At 47.3% G+C, this 15,538-nt stretch overlaps 1 protein-coding gene across 7 annotated transcripts in view; it reads right to left on the bottom strand.

The window, feature by feature from the left end:
* The window catches only part of MTMR3 (myotubularin related protein 3), a 2,389,252-nt gene that overhangs the window by 39,994 nt on the left and 2,333,720 nt on the right, over nt 1-15,538 (bottom strand). For all 7 annotated transcript variants that reach the window (XM_069619294.1, XM_069619290.1, XM_069619289.1 and 4 more), the window contains one exon: nt 13,695-13,783. In XM_069619294.1, coding sequence (XP_069475395.1) covers nt 13,695-13,783 — 89 coding nt within the window. The remainder of the gene's footprint in view (nt 1-13,694; nt 13,784-15,538) is intronic.

Genomic DNA, 15,538 nt, shown 5'->3' with positions numbered 1-15,538 from the left:
GCCGAAAAAGCGTTTGATAGTGTCAATTGGGTTTATCTGCGACAAGTATTAACTAAAATAAATTGTGGCACAGGTTTTCTGAAATTATTTGCTACCTTTTATAAAGATGCTTCAGGTAGAGTTTCAGTGAATGGATGCCCCTTGTCGCCCCTTCCGTTTGCCCTTTTCATTGAGCCCTTGGCGATTGCAATTAGAGAGAACGCAGATATCAGGGGAATCCTAGTGGGTGACCAAAGTTAGTCTTTATGCTGATGATATTCTTGTTTTGATGTCAGACCCTGCATCCTCGTTCAAGGAATTAATCTTGGTCTTGACAGATTTTGGCGCAGTTTTAGAATATAAAATCAATGTGTCCAAAACGTTAGTCTTTCCCATATCGAGTTCATGCCACAGAGTTCTCTTTGAGGTCGGGCGGATAAGGAATTCCGTTATCTGGGTATACAAATATCTAGTTCAGTAGAAGATTGAAGAGTTAAAAACACTATGCTTAAAATGGAAAAAGCTGAAACTTACACTGTGGGGAAAGATAAACGTTATTAAGATGACCCTACTACCGAAGCTTCTCTATGTTTTCAGTATGTTGCCTCGTCCCCTAACGGGAGATTTGGTTTGTGACAAAGTTTTACATAATTTCCTGTGGCGGAGTTGGGAGAGTGAAAAAGCTAGGATTCCCAGGGATGTACTTTTGAAGCCGGTGCTCTTGGGCGAGTTCGGTTTCCCCGACATTGCCTCTTACCACGGAGCATTCTCATTACAAACATTTTTGGATGAGAGGGGATGGGGTGGGGACCCCCAACTGGGTATGCATAGACAAGAGTTTAGTTTGTCCAACCCCTTTAGATTGGATGCTCAGCATGGAAAAAAGAATGCCACTAGCTAAATCCACCCCATTCATCAGACATATCTTAAGGGATTGGAAAAAGTGTTGCTCTGATTCAGGTGCTACTTGCTTACTGAAACCTGCCACCTCAATTTGGTGGAACTCAAAGCTCTGCTTTAATAATCACCCTCTTTCAAGGTCTACATGGCGTTCTGCTGGCATCTGGGATAAATATATGTTGGCGCGTCTATGCTCTTGTTCAATGGGAATGCTTGAGCACCTTCGAATGCCTTGATTCATGATATTCCTCCATTACTTTACCTGTCCAGGGACACCTTACTTTTGGGCTTCCTTCATTTACAAACTGCTGACACAAATGTATGGTACTACTCCTTCTGAACATGGTAGGGGCATGTGGCCACTGGAAATCAGTTCTGAAGTCTCGGATAGGGACTGGAGTCGGATCTGCGCAGGACCCTCTAGGTATAAAGTCGACTTGAATCTGCTGTTCACTCAACAGAGAGTTAATCATGGTATCTATTGGGCACCTACAAGGATAAAGCAATGTAAGCTGATAAAGATAGATACATGTTGGAATTGTAAGAAAGAGGTTGGCAACTACATACATATGTTTTGGTCCTGTGCAAAGGTGGTGAGCTTTTGGGAGGAGGTTTTGCAACAAATGGAGTTGGTATTGGGTCGGTCGCTTCCTCGCTCGCTAATGTGTGTATTAGGGTTATTTCCACTGGGTCTCCAATGTTGGACTAATCAATCTTACTGGACTTAGAGCCCCTTTGAAAGCAAAAAAACAGGTTTTGAGGGATTGGAAAAGTGATACTCGCCCAACGATTGATGGCTGGCTACAAGATCTGACTATTCTATCAAACAGAGAAAATCAATTATCAACGGGTGAAAGGAATGGACAATTATCTTGCGATTTGGAAGGCCTTTAATGACTTATATGTTTGAAATGCCATAAGTTCCCTAATCCCCCTTTATCTCCTTATCTGTTTTTTTCTTCTCTGTCCTATTTTCCACCTGCTTCTCTTTCACCCCTTGTTTCTGTCTACTCTTTTCCTCCTCTTAGTTTTCTGTAAATATGGGGCTTCTTCTGCATATTGCCACAAGATCCGGACATTATATTTTCTTGTATGATCCCTGTTTGTTTTTTTTAATAGTTTTTCTCAAAAGTACCATTCGTTCTTTTTTCTGTCATTCATGTTCATGTTAAAATTATAATAAAGTATGTTTAAGAGTATGGCACAGGTGAAGAGCAGAAAACATGTTAGTACTGTGGTGTACAGGGAATGATCAAGTCAAGGGGGAGGAAGAGATAGATAGTTGCAGTCCCGTTGTGGTACAGGGGATGCATTACACTGCAGGCACCCAGATGGAGGGTATAGCACCAGTGGCCGGTGATCCGTTGTGCATCCCCTGTCCATATACCCGGAGTGCAGGGATGCAGACAGTTGGGACTGTGTGCAAAGTGGTCTTGGCAGATCGAGGATGAGTTAGAGAAGAAACAAACATGCCCAGATTAACAGCAACACACCAAGGCTCCGTAGGAGGTACACTGAACAAATTCAGGGTGGTAGAGTGCTGCAGTAATGTGCAAACACAGCGCCGCAAGATATTGGTGGAGGATCACAGCATGCAGAGCGCTACAGTGAATTGTGCGCAATTTAAGCATCAAGCCCTGCTTGGCTAACCTTGCGCTGCTGAGATGGTGTCGGAGGTGTTCCTGCAGCCTCAAGACAAGTCGGAGGACCCACGCGCTGTACATCCAACAAGCTCGCAGATTCATGGCGAGCTGGATCAGTGGGCGATCGCAAACGCCCAGTAGCAAGCAAAGTAACCCTCTGGGCCCTCCAGAACCAGACAGGCCTAGACAGGGCTGAACGCTACCATTAGAGGTGGCCTTTTGAGGGGGCCTGCGTTTGCCTGCTGGCTCCCGGGCCTGCTTCTGCGGAAACAGGAAAGGCAGACAATCAGCTGTGTTCTCGACGGATTCACAAACAGCTGATGGTAGAGCACAATGCGACGGCCATTACAAAACGCCTACACCAATGCAGTTTGTAAGGAGGGTGAGCAGCCTCAGGGCCAAGATTAGAATACCTTGGGTGCTGGATGTGAAAAACCCCAACAGGGCACCAACTGTCATTAAGTAGGCAGCTGTCATGATGCCTACCCCCGGAGCACCAGGCCAGGCCCAGCACCCCCGGGAGCAGGCATCATGCCCCCGGGTAAAAGCCCAGCGGCCCCTTATAGGGGCTCTTTGGACTCTGTCCTGGCGTCTTTGGGGAGGAGGGGGGTCAGTACGACCGGTAGGGCCTGAATCGGTGGAGGGACCAGCACCGGAAATGGCAGCACAGGAGTTACTAGAGAAACACCCAGAAGATGGGGCCAAAGCAGCACCACCCCTGGGATGACCTTCACAATGTTCTATAGGAGCCACTTACGATATGATATATTTTATTTGTATCGCGCTCATAAACAAGTGTTTTAGAGCGCGAAGAGGTAAGGGAGGAGAACAAGGGATGACAAAAACAACGATCTTACTAGGCCCAGTGACACTAAGAACACGCAAGTGCAGGGGAGAGGGACGGGAGAAAAGTGCAAGGGGGAGGGGAGGAGTGGAAAGTGCAGGGCAAAGGATAAAACAATAACTGGCAGTGCAGCCAGCCAGGTGGCAAGTGCAAGGATTAAAGCACAGACAGAGGTGTCTAATAAGTGCAGGTAAGTGTCATGATGCCTACCCCCGGGCATCCGGATCGAGTCCATCAGCCCCGGGAGCAGGCATCCAGATACTTATTAAAACCCCAACAGCCCCGGCTGGGGGCTGTTTGGATTCAATCATGGCGCCTTAGGCGCCAGGCTCATCATGGAAATCAGTCCTGGCGCCGTAGGCGCCAGGCTCGTAGACTTTACTTACCTTATGCAGACCATGCTGCAAATGAGTCCAAGCCAACATGAGGCCTGGATGGGACTATTTTATTACAGGGACTATTTTTCACTCGGTTGTGGTTCTGGGGAACTTCTTACCTGGGACTACTTTGCAGGCTATTTAAACCACGCCCGAACAGCAGCCCATGCTTCGTGTTATTCTGCATCCAGCAGCGTAACGCTCACTGTGTCTGCAAGTCAACATCCAGTCTTCTGCCACGCCCGCCTCAAATCCGGAGCTCCTAGACAAAAGGAAAAGAAAGGAGAAGAGGTTAGATCACGGACATTATTTGATTCTTTACCTGATTCCAGACCCATCACAGCTCCGAGCCTGGAAAGGACATTATTTCAGCACGCGTCGCTTTGCCAGCAGCAATGCCACGTTATACTCACCAGTCCACCGCATCTTTTGACTCTGCGCTGCCTCCATCATTTTCTTCGTCGGAACCCAGCACCTGGGGGGGGGGGGGAACAAAAGGAATAACAAGGTGAGCCGATAAAACCGACAAAGACAATCTCTTGCCACCATAGGCTTACCTGCTTTACCACCGGAGGTATTATCCTTTAATTCACCGCATCTTCCTATGCCGCACCTATAAAGGGAGAGAAAACAGCAAGTTAAACTCATGCAACTTTTACCGGACAGTGTTTGGTAATACAGACTCTTACCTGAACGCTATCAGCTGCCTCCAGGCAATATTCTTTTGGACCCAGCTGCAACCTAATGAGGGAATGGAACAAGAGTGAACATCGGACATATTGAACTCTTTGAACTTTAGACACTGGAGTCAATATTCCTCCGGAACTCCTCCAGTACCTTCAATCCAGTGAAGTAACTGGTATCTACGCGCCCCTGCATGCCATGCAGGATGGAGGGCTCATCATTTAAAAACATAAGGTGAGGTTACCCAGAGGGGATATCGGAGGTGATTAGTAAGGAGAACGAAAACAGTTGGGGGCCATCACTAAAGTCCACGGGTGGCTAAATCCCTTTCTCCACTTGCAGGAGAATACTTCTACGAGTCCAGCAAACAAGATTAGGCGGGCCAGTCCAGACAGTCATCTCTGCACTACGCATCACATTGGTGGAGACCGCAGCTGTCCGGGTCCGATCGACGCCCCTGTGGGAACCAGGTGAGCGTAACAGTAAGGGGAACTGTAGGGTTGCAGATACAGACCCAAGTGCAAGGGTTGCCAGGAGGCAGTGCGGGTGTGTGGCTAGGGTGGGCAGGGACTTGGGCCTGACTATAAAAGGGTAACCAGGTGCCTCTTGCCGAAGCAGACAGATCAGCAGGGGAGATGAAGAGTGAAGGCAGAAGCAAAGAGGAAGGTCTTGAGGTTCTTCCGGAACCGAAGATGGTTCCCCTCAAGTTAAAGGTTCTCCCGTTCATCTGAGTGGAACGCACGAGGAAGAGGAATTGTTCAAAGAAGCGGTCCTCACAAGCCACTGGGTCACTAGGGGCACAACCCTCTGAGGTGCTGGGCCTTTGTTCCTGGTCAAGGAGCCAAGGCGTCTGGTGCGCGTAGCTGTAGGGCTGTGATGGGTAGATGTACACCTGAGGAGGCCAGAACCCTGCGCCATAGGATTGGCTGCCGCTTCCCGAGGGAAGGGGGCTGGAATCATCCCGCAGTGCCCACTTGATGGGCGAAAGGACTGGCAGGCATTGAGCTTGAGCCAAAATGGCAACCTGCCTGGCAGGCTCGCCAGGTACCGTTCTATTTTGAAGCCTTGCACCATGCCCGGGTTGGAGGGCTCAAAGGCCCTGAGCTAGGAGAGGCCTCAGACATGGGAGGAAACGCCCTGGATGACGGCCTCTGAGCAAGCTCCGGTAGACTGAGAGCCCTCAGCACCTGTGGCAGTAGCCGTGCTGGATTTAGCCGAGGATCAACTCTTGGAGATGGCACTCACTTACCCCTTGGGGTAGAAGAAGAAAACGAGCCTGATCGTCCTTCCAAGGACAACCTGCTAGGGTCGCTGGACCCTTCAGCTTGGGAGCCGATAGCCTGGAAGGCCTCAGGTCTGCCTCCGGACTGCCCGGAAGAGCCGCCGGCCCCTCGCATTGGAAGCCAGTAGCCTTAGAGGCCTCGGGCCTGCCTGAACCTGAATGCGAGGAACCCTAATCCGTGGGAACCCCAGAGAAGGAATCCCTGCGTTGTGGAGCCGTGCTCAACAGAGATCCTACCTTGTCTTGACAAGAGGTCCCGGAGACAAAGTCCTTAAGGTGGGGAGGAGGAGAAATGTGGAAGATCTCCCTCCACCGCGACAACCGATTCTTCAATGCCATGTGACCGAGAGTGATGCAGGCCACACATGAGTCCCAGCGGTGGTCGGGACTCACGAAAAAAGTGTGTGGGGGTCTGAGGCAGGGAATGAGCGATCGCACAAGGCACATCTTCTAAATCCTCCTGCTGCCGACATGTGCCCGGGAGGTGAGGCACAGAAGGGAAGTTAAAGAAGATTGAAAAAATTAAACGGGGAGCAAGCAGAAAGCAAAAATAGTCTCTGCGCTGGCTGCCAGGTCCAACAGGTCCGTGTAGAAAAAGGGACTGAGGTGAGGTGCAGTAAGGCAGGGCGTTCCCATGCCCAGGCTGCGCCCCCACACGCAACATTAAATTTAAAAGGAACGCCAATTTCTTCGTTGCCTAAGGTTCCGGTACTGTCCCCATGTTGGGGGACACCCACAATTATGGAGAAAAGGGGACGGGACGTATGAGTAAGTATCTGGTGTATACATTGGTGCCCCGTAGGTGCGCTGGTATGACCTCTATTGCCCCTTTTGTTAGAAGGGACTGTACCTCTTGTAGGACCAGGAGCAGGTGATTTTCCACCTTTGGAAAGGGAGGAAGGGAAAGGAGAGGCCCAATGGACTGCAGGGGATGGCCATGCTGAGTGATGGATAACACCCATTTGTCGGTGGGGGTCGACTTACGCTGTGTGACAAAGTTGGCAAGCCACCCCCCTACTGGGGTGTCCTAGTGGGCGTGTTGGGCTGGTGCCTGGTCAGGCCGGCTTTGGCAGTTGGCTCCTGGAGTAAACGCTGCATTGTTACCGATTTCCTCGATATGCCTGTGATCTTCCTTTGTAAGTTTGTTGGGTGTTGAAGGTGCAGGACATCTGTGAACTATTTGAGGATCTATAATCCCTAAAAGTCCTTGGAAATCTGGATTTCCCTGAGCAAAAGTAGGGCGTCGCTGTTGCATTGCAGAGTACCCAACGAACGAGCAGTTTAGATATCAGCCTTGATGGCCTGCAAGGTTTCATCCACCTTTTTGCCAAATAAATATATACGGTCAAACAGCAGGTCGACTAACATTTTCTTCGGCTCAACCTACAACCGGTGATAAATAGATTTGCAGAAGATGTCTCTCACTGGCAATCCCTTCCAGTATCACTAATGGGCAGGGCGGCATTGTTTAAAATGAGGACACTTCCGAGACTGTTATATGTCCTACAAAATGCCCCACTCCCGATCCCCCTCAAAACCTTTGTGACCATTTATAAGACACTATGTACAATGATTTGGGGGTGAGAGACAACCCTGGGTCGCTCTTAAGACTCTGCAGCGCTCAGTATGGGATGGTGGTATAGGACTACCAAGTATTCGCACCTATTATTGGGCCGCACTAACGGGGGTGGTGACCGAGTGGCTGCACGGCGACCCAACGCTCCCACATATCCGTCAGGAACTGGGAGACTTGGGCCCTATTATCTCCCCCCTCCAGATACTATACGCTTACAATAGAAGCCTAAAAGGAATACCAAGAATGACACTCCATATTTGCCGAGTCTGGAGGGAGGCACACTGGAACATTGGATGGGACGCGCGGCCAACGCTGACCCAACCCCTGTGGCATAATGCATACATATTGCGAAATACAGAAAATGGGACACTTTGGGACCTGCAAGAAGCAAGGCATATGCATACTAGCGGACGCTGTCCAAGAGGGGCGTCTTCTATATTTTGAAACGCTGAAGGGGAAATATGGGTTACAACCTATGGACCGCTTTAGACACTCACAACTCGCTCAAGCCATAAGACCCAATTGCCGAACCTGGCCGGAATACCCACCTGCTCCTCCCTGGAGATCAATGTATTCCCAGACTGCATCCCTTCTAAGGTTACCCTCCATGCTTTACCAGGCACTCAACTCCTTTGGTACCAGGGAACTCACTAGACAAAGAAAAATGTGAGAGAGACCTGGGCACGCTGGAAACAGAGGAATCAGTGGAAGCGTTGATGTTCCCCCGAGAAATAGGTATAGATGCCAAGCTATGACTGATACAACTTAGAATATTACACTGATCGTACTACCCCTGAACAATGATGGCTAGATGGGAGGAGATAAACGCATGGGAATGTCTCAGATGCAAAAGAGCGGAAGGCACCTTTTTCCACATGGTCTGGGATTGTGATGTATTACAGACCTTCTGGGCGGAATGTATCAACAGAATATCCAAGCTATGGGGGTCCCCAGTTCCACGAGACCCGAAAATGATAATACTGGGTGTCTGGGGGTGAGGTGGGCTTCACTAAGCATGAGAAAGCATTTCTTGCAGTGGCACTGGGGGTGGGGAAGAGAATGACCGCTGCGACTTGGAGATTCGCAGATACACTAGTACTAAGCATGAACCGTTAGTCCAACGAAGTAAGCAGATCTGTCTCCCTGGAACGGCACATCTAAAAAGCAAGGGGATGCCCCAAAAAATTTCTGAAAATATGGGGGAAGTGGGAAGACTATTGATTGCACGCCACCCCTCCGGTGGTGAAGACCCAGATCGCTGCCCTTGTCAATAAAGAGGCCCCACCCTGAGGCCAGAAGACTTCGGTGCTATCAAGAATGGCTCACGACTATCACTGTGTATGGTCTCTTATGTGACCCTGCTGCTTGTTTATATTGTTTGTTATCACAAACATTTTATAAACCGTTTTATAAAAAAAATAAAGAATAAAGCCCAACAGCTCTTAACAAGCCTGGCGAGAAATAAAAAAGAATTTAAAAAACAGCAGGTCAACTACCGTGGACTGGACTTCTGGTTAGAAGTTGGTGGCCTTAAGCCAACCTTGATGGTGTAACGCCACCCAGCTATCCATCTGGTGGAATCCTGGGTTTGCGATGTCCACTGCAATAGAGATGCCATGGTCCGACGCTGCTTCTCCCTCACGCAGAATTGTACGCGCCTTTTTCCATGTATCGTCAGGTAGAAAATTGTCATGATCTCTGCTTCCAAAAGGTCAGGGTTTTCCCAACTCCCTTGGAAGCAGATCCATAACCCAGGTTCCGAGTGTCAACCAGTCCCAATTGGGACCTTTTGGACCCAGTCCTGGCGCCAGGCTCATAAATATGCCCAGTCCCAGCGCTGGAAGCGCCGGGCTCATAATGCTTGGGTGGACTTACCTCCAGCAGACCATGCTGCTTACTTGCCTGCCAGTTGAGCCTCTGATCCTCTTCTGTTTGGAACTACTTTTCCTGTTGGGTGGGGCTGGAGCCACTCCCTAGATTCAGAACACTGGAACTCTTCTGGAAGGCAGGAACTCTTTTCTTACCAGGAACTCTTTTCTTACTTAGGCGTGGCTGTGGAAGGAGACACCTAAGCACTACAGGAGGCTATTTAAACCACACCCGGTGGATGAATCTTGCTTTGCGTTATTCTGCAACCTCTGCAGCAGAACGCTCATCGTGTCTTCTGCATCCGGTCCTGGGCCTAAGGAAAAAGGCTTACCATCCTGAATCCAGTCTTCAGCAACACCTATAAAGACAAGAAAGAACAGGTTAGCATTCCGGCATCTGAAAGGCAAAAGCTTACCATCCTGAATCCAGTCTTCAGCAACACCTATAAAGACAAGAAAGAACAGGTTAGCATTCCGGCATCTGAAAGGCAAAAGTTTACCAACTCTTCGCACGCTCCGGAGGCCTTCGGCGCTGCATCCCGCATCTGAAAGACAAAACAAGGTGCGTTTAAAGACATTGGGGAACTTTAATACTCACGTGCCATTACTCCTTTCCACATCTAATCCAGTGGGTATTCCGGCACCCTGCAGCCGCTCCGAACTCGTACCTGCAAAATAAAAAGACGGTTAGAGCGCATAGTGAAGCAGGCAACAAGCGCTTACTTACGTGCTTCCAGGCGCTTCTATTCATCACACGGGCTCCATCTTCAACTCACTTCAGCCCGTCATCCGCCATCGCTGGAACCCTGCAAAACAAGAGACATCATTACTAAAGACTTTAAAGACATTTGAATGACTCGAAACTTACCGTTCGTGCAGTAAACGACGGACAGCAGTCCTCTGAAGTCAAGAGGCCTGCGCTACCTATCCAGTGAAGAAACTGGTTACAGCAACCTGCCCCGAGGCAGATGGAGAGCTCGGCATTCACTTACCTAAGGTGAGAGCGTTAACCTTTGGGGGTCTACAGGAGAGGAGAAGAGGAAAGAGATAGGGACACCCCAATAACCCCAGTTCATTAACCCCATATTTTCTATCTGCAGACATCTTACTCTACACGTCAGGCATACAGTGCACAGAGGTCCAGCCCAAAGAGCCAACCGGGTGCTACACATCACCTTTGAAGATACGGTAGTCGCCCAGTCAAGACCGGCGCCTCTGCGAGAATCAGGTGAGCGTTACAAAAATCAAGTATTGGCCCCAGCTTGAACCAAAGCTCCCGGTCCTACCGGAAGAGGATTGCTAACGAGTTAGCCACTTTGATGGTTGTAGCGACTGTAGAGATGACTCACTTGTCAAAAGCATCCAGTTGTTTGCCTTTCTAGTCTGGTGGCACCATACCAGAGGACGAAGGGCTATCGGAGCGCTTATGGGCAGCTGCAGAGACGATGGAGTGCAGGCAGGGTTGTGTGTGGAGGCATTTGGGTGCTGAATCCGGGACCTTGTACTTCCTCTTGAAGCTATCTTTCTTGGGCAGCGCTGAGAACAAATTTCTCATGACCAGAAGGCCGTCCTCCCAAATATCTTTCAGTACCGGGATGGCTACTACTGATTTCTGGCTGATCCACGCCTTTAATAAAAGGAACCTCTCCTTTTTTCGGCTCTTCTGGGAGTAGATGAAATAGCTTTGCTGCTCGTGACATGAGACCATGAAAGGAGCCAATTGCATCCGGAGGGGTGTCTCTTGGAGGAAGATCTTGCGATCACCTGGCAACAGATCCTCAAACTTGACTATAGAGTTAGGCGTGGAGAACTGTCTGATGGATAGTTTGCGTTCGTATCTGTGAGGGCGGCTGGCGGAAAAATAGGGGCCCCTGTAGAGAGTCTGGAGGGTGGTGGAAGAACCAAACTACCGTTGACAGGAAAAGCACAGGGCTGCAATGAAGAAGGTAAAGGTGGAGCTGGGTGTGGTTGTTGAAGCTCTGAAACCAGCATACGTAGCATTGACAAGACATTCATAGATGTGTCCCAAGACCCTGAGGGCGAGGGGACCTGCTGAGGTCTGGAAAGCGTGACAACTTTGACAGATACCTGCGTAGAGCTTGTTCTTGGAGAAGGTGGAGGAGGAATTTGCTTATGTGGAGCCAGTGGTGGCATACGAGTAGGAAGAGGCACACTACTCTCATCATCACCTGAAAACAAATGTCAGAATAGGCACCCTGCTGTAGTAGTTGGTCAGGAGGGGCCACATTAGGACAGGGAATTGCAGGCGTTCCATATCGTACCAGTGAGAATAATGGCTGAGCACGAGTTGGCCTGGGAAGGTAGGGCAATGCTAATGGGGCCTCCTGATCCACTGTAACTCCCTTTGGAAAGGATTAAATCAAAGGCATGTGTCTAGGTTTCGTCGTCTACAAGCATAAGCTAGTCGATGGAGTGGGTCTAGCTGACAACAAGGTAGTTGGCGTAGTCGACTTGGATGTAGACAAGGGGGACTTGGTCACCGACGGAACAGATGTAGTTGCTCTGGTCGCTGACGTAGTTGATTTGGTCATCGAGGACGTGGGCCATCGACAAAGATGGCGTAGACAGAGGGGCCGTAGTCATGGATGAGCAGCGCTTCTCTGAAGAGTGCTTTGATGACGAAGAGGGAGTTCTCATTGCCGTAGTACTCACCGAGATGACCGTAGGCGTGGACGAAGACGTCGACAAAAGAGTCGAAGGAGCAGACCGAGCATGTGGCCCATGCCCCTTTTTGGCCCTCTTCCCATGGGAAGATTCTTCATGGGACCTCAACCTCTTCGATGAGGGAGGGTGTTACATGGGTCTCCTGTGCCTGGCAGAAGCGTAACTGCGGACAGAGGCTAAGTCAGAAGGCCCAGCACCATTGTCCAACCAAGCCACTAACCACCTGTGGCGGTCCTTGAGGGTTTTGGATGAGAACGACTGGCAGACCGTGGTCCGAATACGACATTAGAGGCATAATTCATGAAGATCCTCAATGTTAAGTTGAAGTCAGAAGGCCTTGAACAGGCTTTTCTTCTGTGCGTCGGTCTTGATGCCCGCAGACTCCTAAATGCCTCAAAAGGAACGGAAGCAGTACAGCGATCCTAGAGGCGGCAGAATGGGCTGAATGTTCACACTAGCCAGCGAAATGCGATAGCACCAAACCAGATGGCGTTATAAAAAAAACAAATCAAAAATAGACAAATTCGTTGAATATCTAAGGAGAGATTTCTCAAGGACTCCCAACACTTAACATGCGGTAATAAATCTGAAGATGGCCACCAGGGGTGGAGATCAGGGGACCCATCTAATTGGCTGTGGGCAGTATGACCCAAAATGACTTAGAGCACTAAAGTGACAAGCAGTTTAAAAATGTAAATGTACACTGCTTTAATGTTATTGAGGATTCCCAGCACGATGACCAGGAATATTCAGACAGCCTGTAAATATATGAAAGATCCAATACTGGAAAAGTTATACAACTGAAAATCTTTGAATTTAACTTTATTGAAATTAAAGTACAGCGTCAGAAACAAAACTTGTATTCTAATTTTTTTATATGTTATTACAAAAATCGAAATAAAGATTTCATTAGAAGGAGCTAAAATCAGCTCCTGTGTATCAGGCTACAGGCATCACACAAGTAGGGAACAAGGATGTAGCACACAACACAAAGGGCCACAAATCTAACTTCCACAGGGGATACAGAAAGCTATGTCCTTTATATATGACTCAGTATGCTTTAAATGTCTTCTAGAGGTGTCCTGTATACACATTCCCAAACACACAGTTCAAATCTCACAGATATATTTGGTTTGCAGTAATAAAATTGCGGCAAAAATGTCACCTGTGCAAAAAATCGTGGCAAAAATGCTGTGGTTTGACCCAGTAAAGGTGTACCCAGTTATACCATTTAAGGGGAGCAGAGGTTGCAGGGGTGTCCCCAGCGCCACTTAAATGGTATAATGGGTCTGGGGGTTGCAGGGGTGTCCCCCGCATCCTTTATATGGATTGCGGTGGCAAAACCACAGCCTTTTTGCCGCAATTTTTTGTGTAAACTGCCCTTTTTGCCACATGGTTTTAACACATGGAACCGTACATTTTAACGGCTCAAGTTGGCTAGGGGAGTGAAACGTAGCTACTTGTAAGTCCCTGGCTACAAACACAGGAGTTAAATAGCTTCCAGCAATTCCAAACACTATGGGAGGAGCATCAACAAGAGTATGTATGTGCTACATATTTAATTAAGTATTATGGTTGAATTTACAGTAGATTTTGAGAAAACCCTAAAAGTGAGCAAATAGAACTTTTCTGTAGTTCCTTCTTTTATTAAATAATACAAGAAATAATACAAGAACAGTGTTGCTTGTATTCTTTCAGTGTAATTTTGCATTTGAGATCATTTTAAAAATGACACCCAAAGGAATTTGATTTGGCTCCTAAAATGTTTGACTTGTGAGCCAATGGAGCGTGGGGCAAAAAGTTAGCATGGAGCACTGCTCTCATTCTTGTACATCTTTTCATTCCTTTCAAATTACCTGCAGTGATGTTTTCTGCTTGCCAGCCAAAACCTGCTGTCACATCCATAACAATTCACCGCTAAGTGATCTGGGAGCCATCTGGTTACCTGCAACATAGACCCAGCAATAATTATTCACTCAATTATATCAAGCAACTTCACAATTAGGGTGAAGAACAAAAGGGCAAACACAAATCAAAGCAGATTCATTCTAGTGATGCATGGAATAGTACAATGCACTTTTCCTTTGCTTTACTTCTATGTATTTAAATTTGATCACAAATTAAGATTTCACATGGACTGAATTTAGCATGAAAATAAATGTCACCTCAATCTGCTCAATATACTTCTGAATTATTAGAGGAATTAATTGTGTGGTGAGGGTCATATACCACTGGTTGCCTTCATAAAAACAGACAGTGATGTAGGACCAAAATGAATGTAGTGGAAGGCCTGACGGGAAGGTGTGGTCGGTTGCGTCAAATGGTTAGGGATAAGGCTGGGAAAATACTATTGAGGAAAATATGGATATTGGCAATATTAGCTGCTAGGAAGATGCAGGATATGTTTACATATCTTGTTTTTTTATTGGTATTTAGTTTACTACAAACTTGTACAATTTTTCACATTATCAATACAATATCCATATAAAATACAAAATCATTACCATAATTCATAAAAACAAGGTTTTAAAAAAAAAAAACATCCTATAACACAATTCATTCCTCCTTGTTCCATTAATCTCTTGGAACATTCTCTTGTCCTGGCACCCATCTTGTTTTTTCATGTTTTTTGTAAACACCTCATTCAAGAATTTGGTTAGTGCCAATATAATTTTAAAATCATTACCCACCACATATTCTTCCACCATTCCTCTGCACCTAGGGATGGTTTTTCCTGTAAAAAATCGCCCAAATAGGTTGTTCTTCGGTCCCTCAGACTGCAAAGTCTCCACTGTATTTTTACACAATCTGCACCCATCGTTTTTAAAGCCCCCCTGCTTTCGAGCTATTAAGACGTCTTTTGTAGGTATTACTTTAATTTAAAATCTCAGAAATAGTTCTCAGTGATGGACACTATGGAATTTAGCTAGATATTTTGGAAGCACATTCACAAGTTTGATGTCACTGTTTAGGTGCACAAACAGTTTAAACTCCTTTGTTCTGGTTCTCGGTTTCCCTCCAATCTTTACACCACACGTTTTTTACAGTGTCAGGATTAGTTTTTAGCAGCTGTTGCGTTGTGACCATACTTCTTAGAATCTCTCTGCACTGATCCACCCACAATTCCAGTACTCCATCATAGTAGCAGCTTTTTCTTTCTTTTAAGACTAAAAATTGTACAGGGCTGTCACCCATGATTAATTTGCAGAACAGCGCAAGGGTTTTTCCAAGTCACCATAGTAGGGATAGAAAGGAGGCCTAGTCATTTCCGATGATTGCAATTGGAATACTATGTGGCAAACATAAGACTAGCCTCCAAAACTTGCCTTCCAATGCTCCCCAGATTTCCCATGGTAGACACAGGGCTGACTCCGCCCGTATGATAATACTGGGACCACCTTTTGCTTAAAGAATTTTAACACTGGGATTAATGAGAATTTCCCATATCTTATGTATTACGGCCCCCTGGCTCGCCGGACTCTTTGCTTTAAGCATGTTCATCCACAAAGAGTCATTTACAATTGAATTCAGACACATTCCCTGGTATCTTACTGCTTCCACTGGTCTTGCCAACACCTATCCCACTAACGACTGAAAGGAGCTCTTTTTTCTTCCTGTTAACTTCTGCAGCATCAAGATTCCTGATTTAGATACATTTATTTTCAAGCCATTTGTTCAACATAGTTCTGCAAGATTCCCA

Source organism: Ambystoma mexicanum, chromosome 10 (genome assembly GCF_040938575.1).
Source record: "Ambystoma mexicanum isolate Mex_15411 chromosome 10, UKY_AmexF1_1, whole genome shotgun sequence".
Lineage (NCBI taxonomy): Eukaryota > Metazoa > Chordata > Amphibia > Caudata > Ambystomatidae > Ambystoma > Ambystoma mexicanum.
Note: the sequence above shows the minus strand (reverse complement) of the source record. Positions and strands in the feature narration are given on the sequence as shown.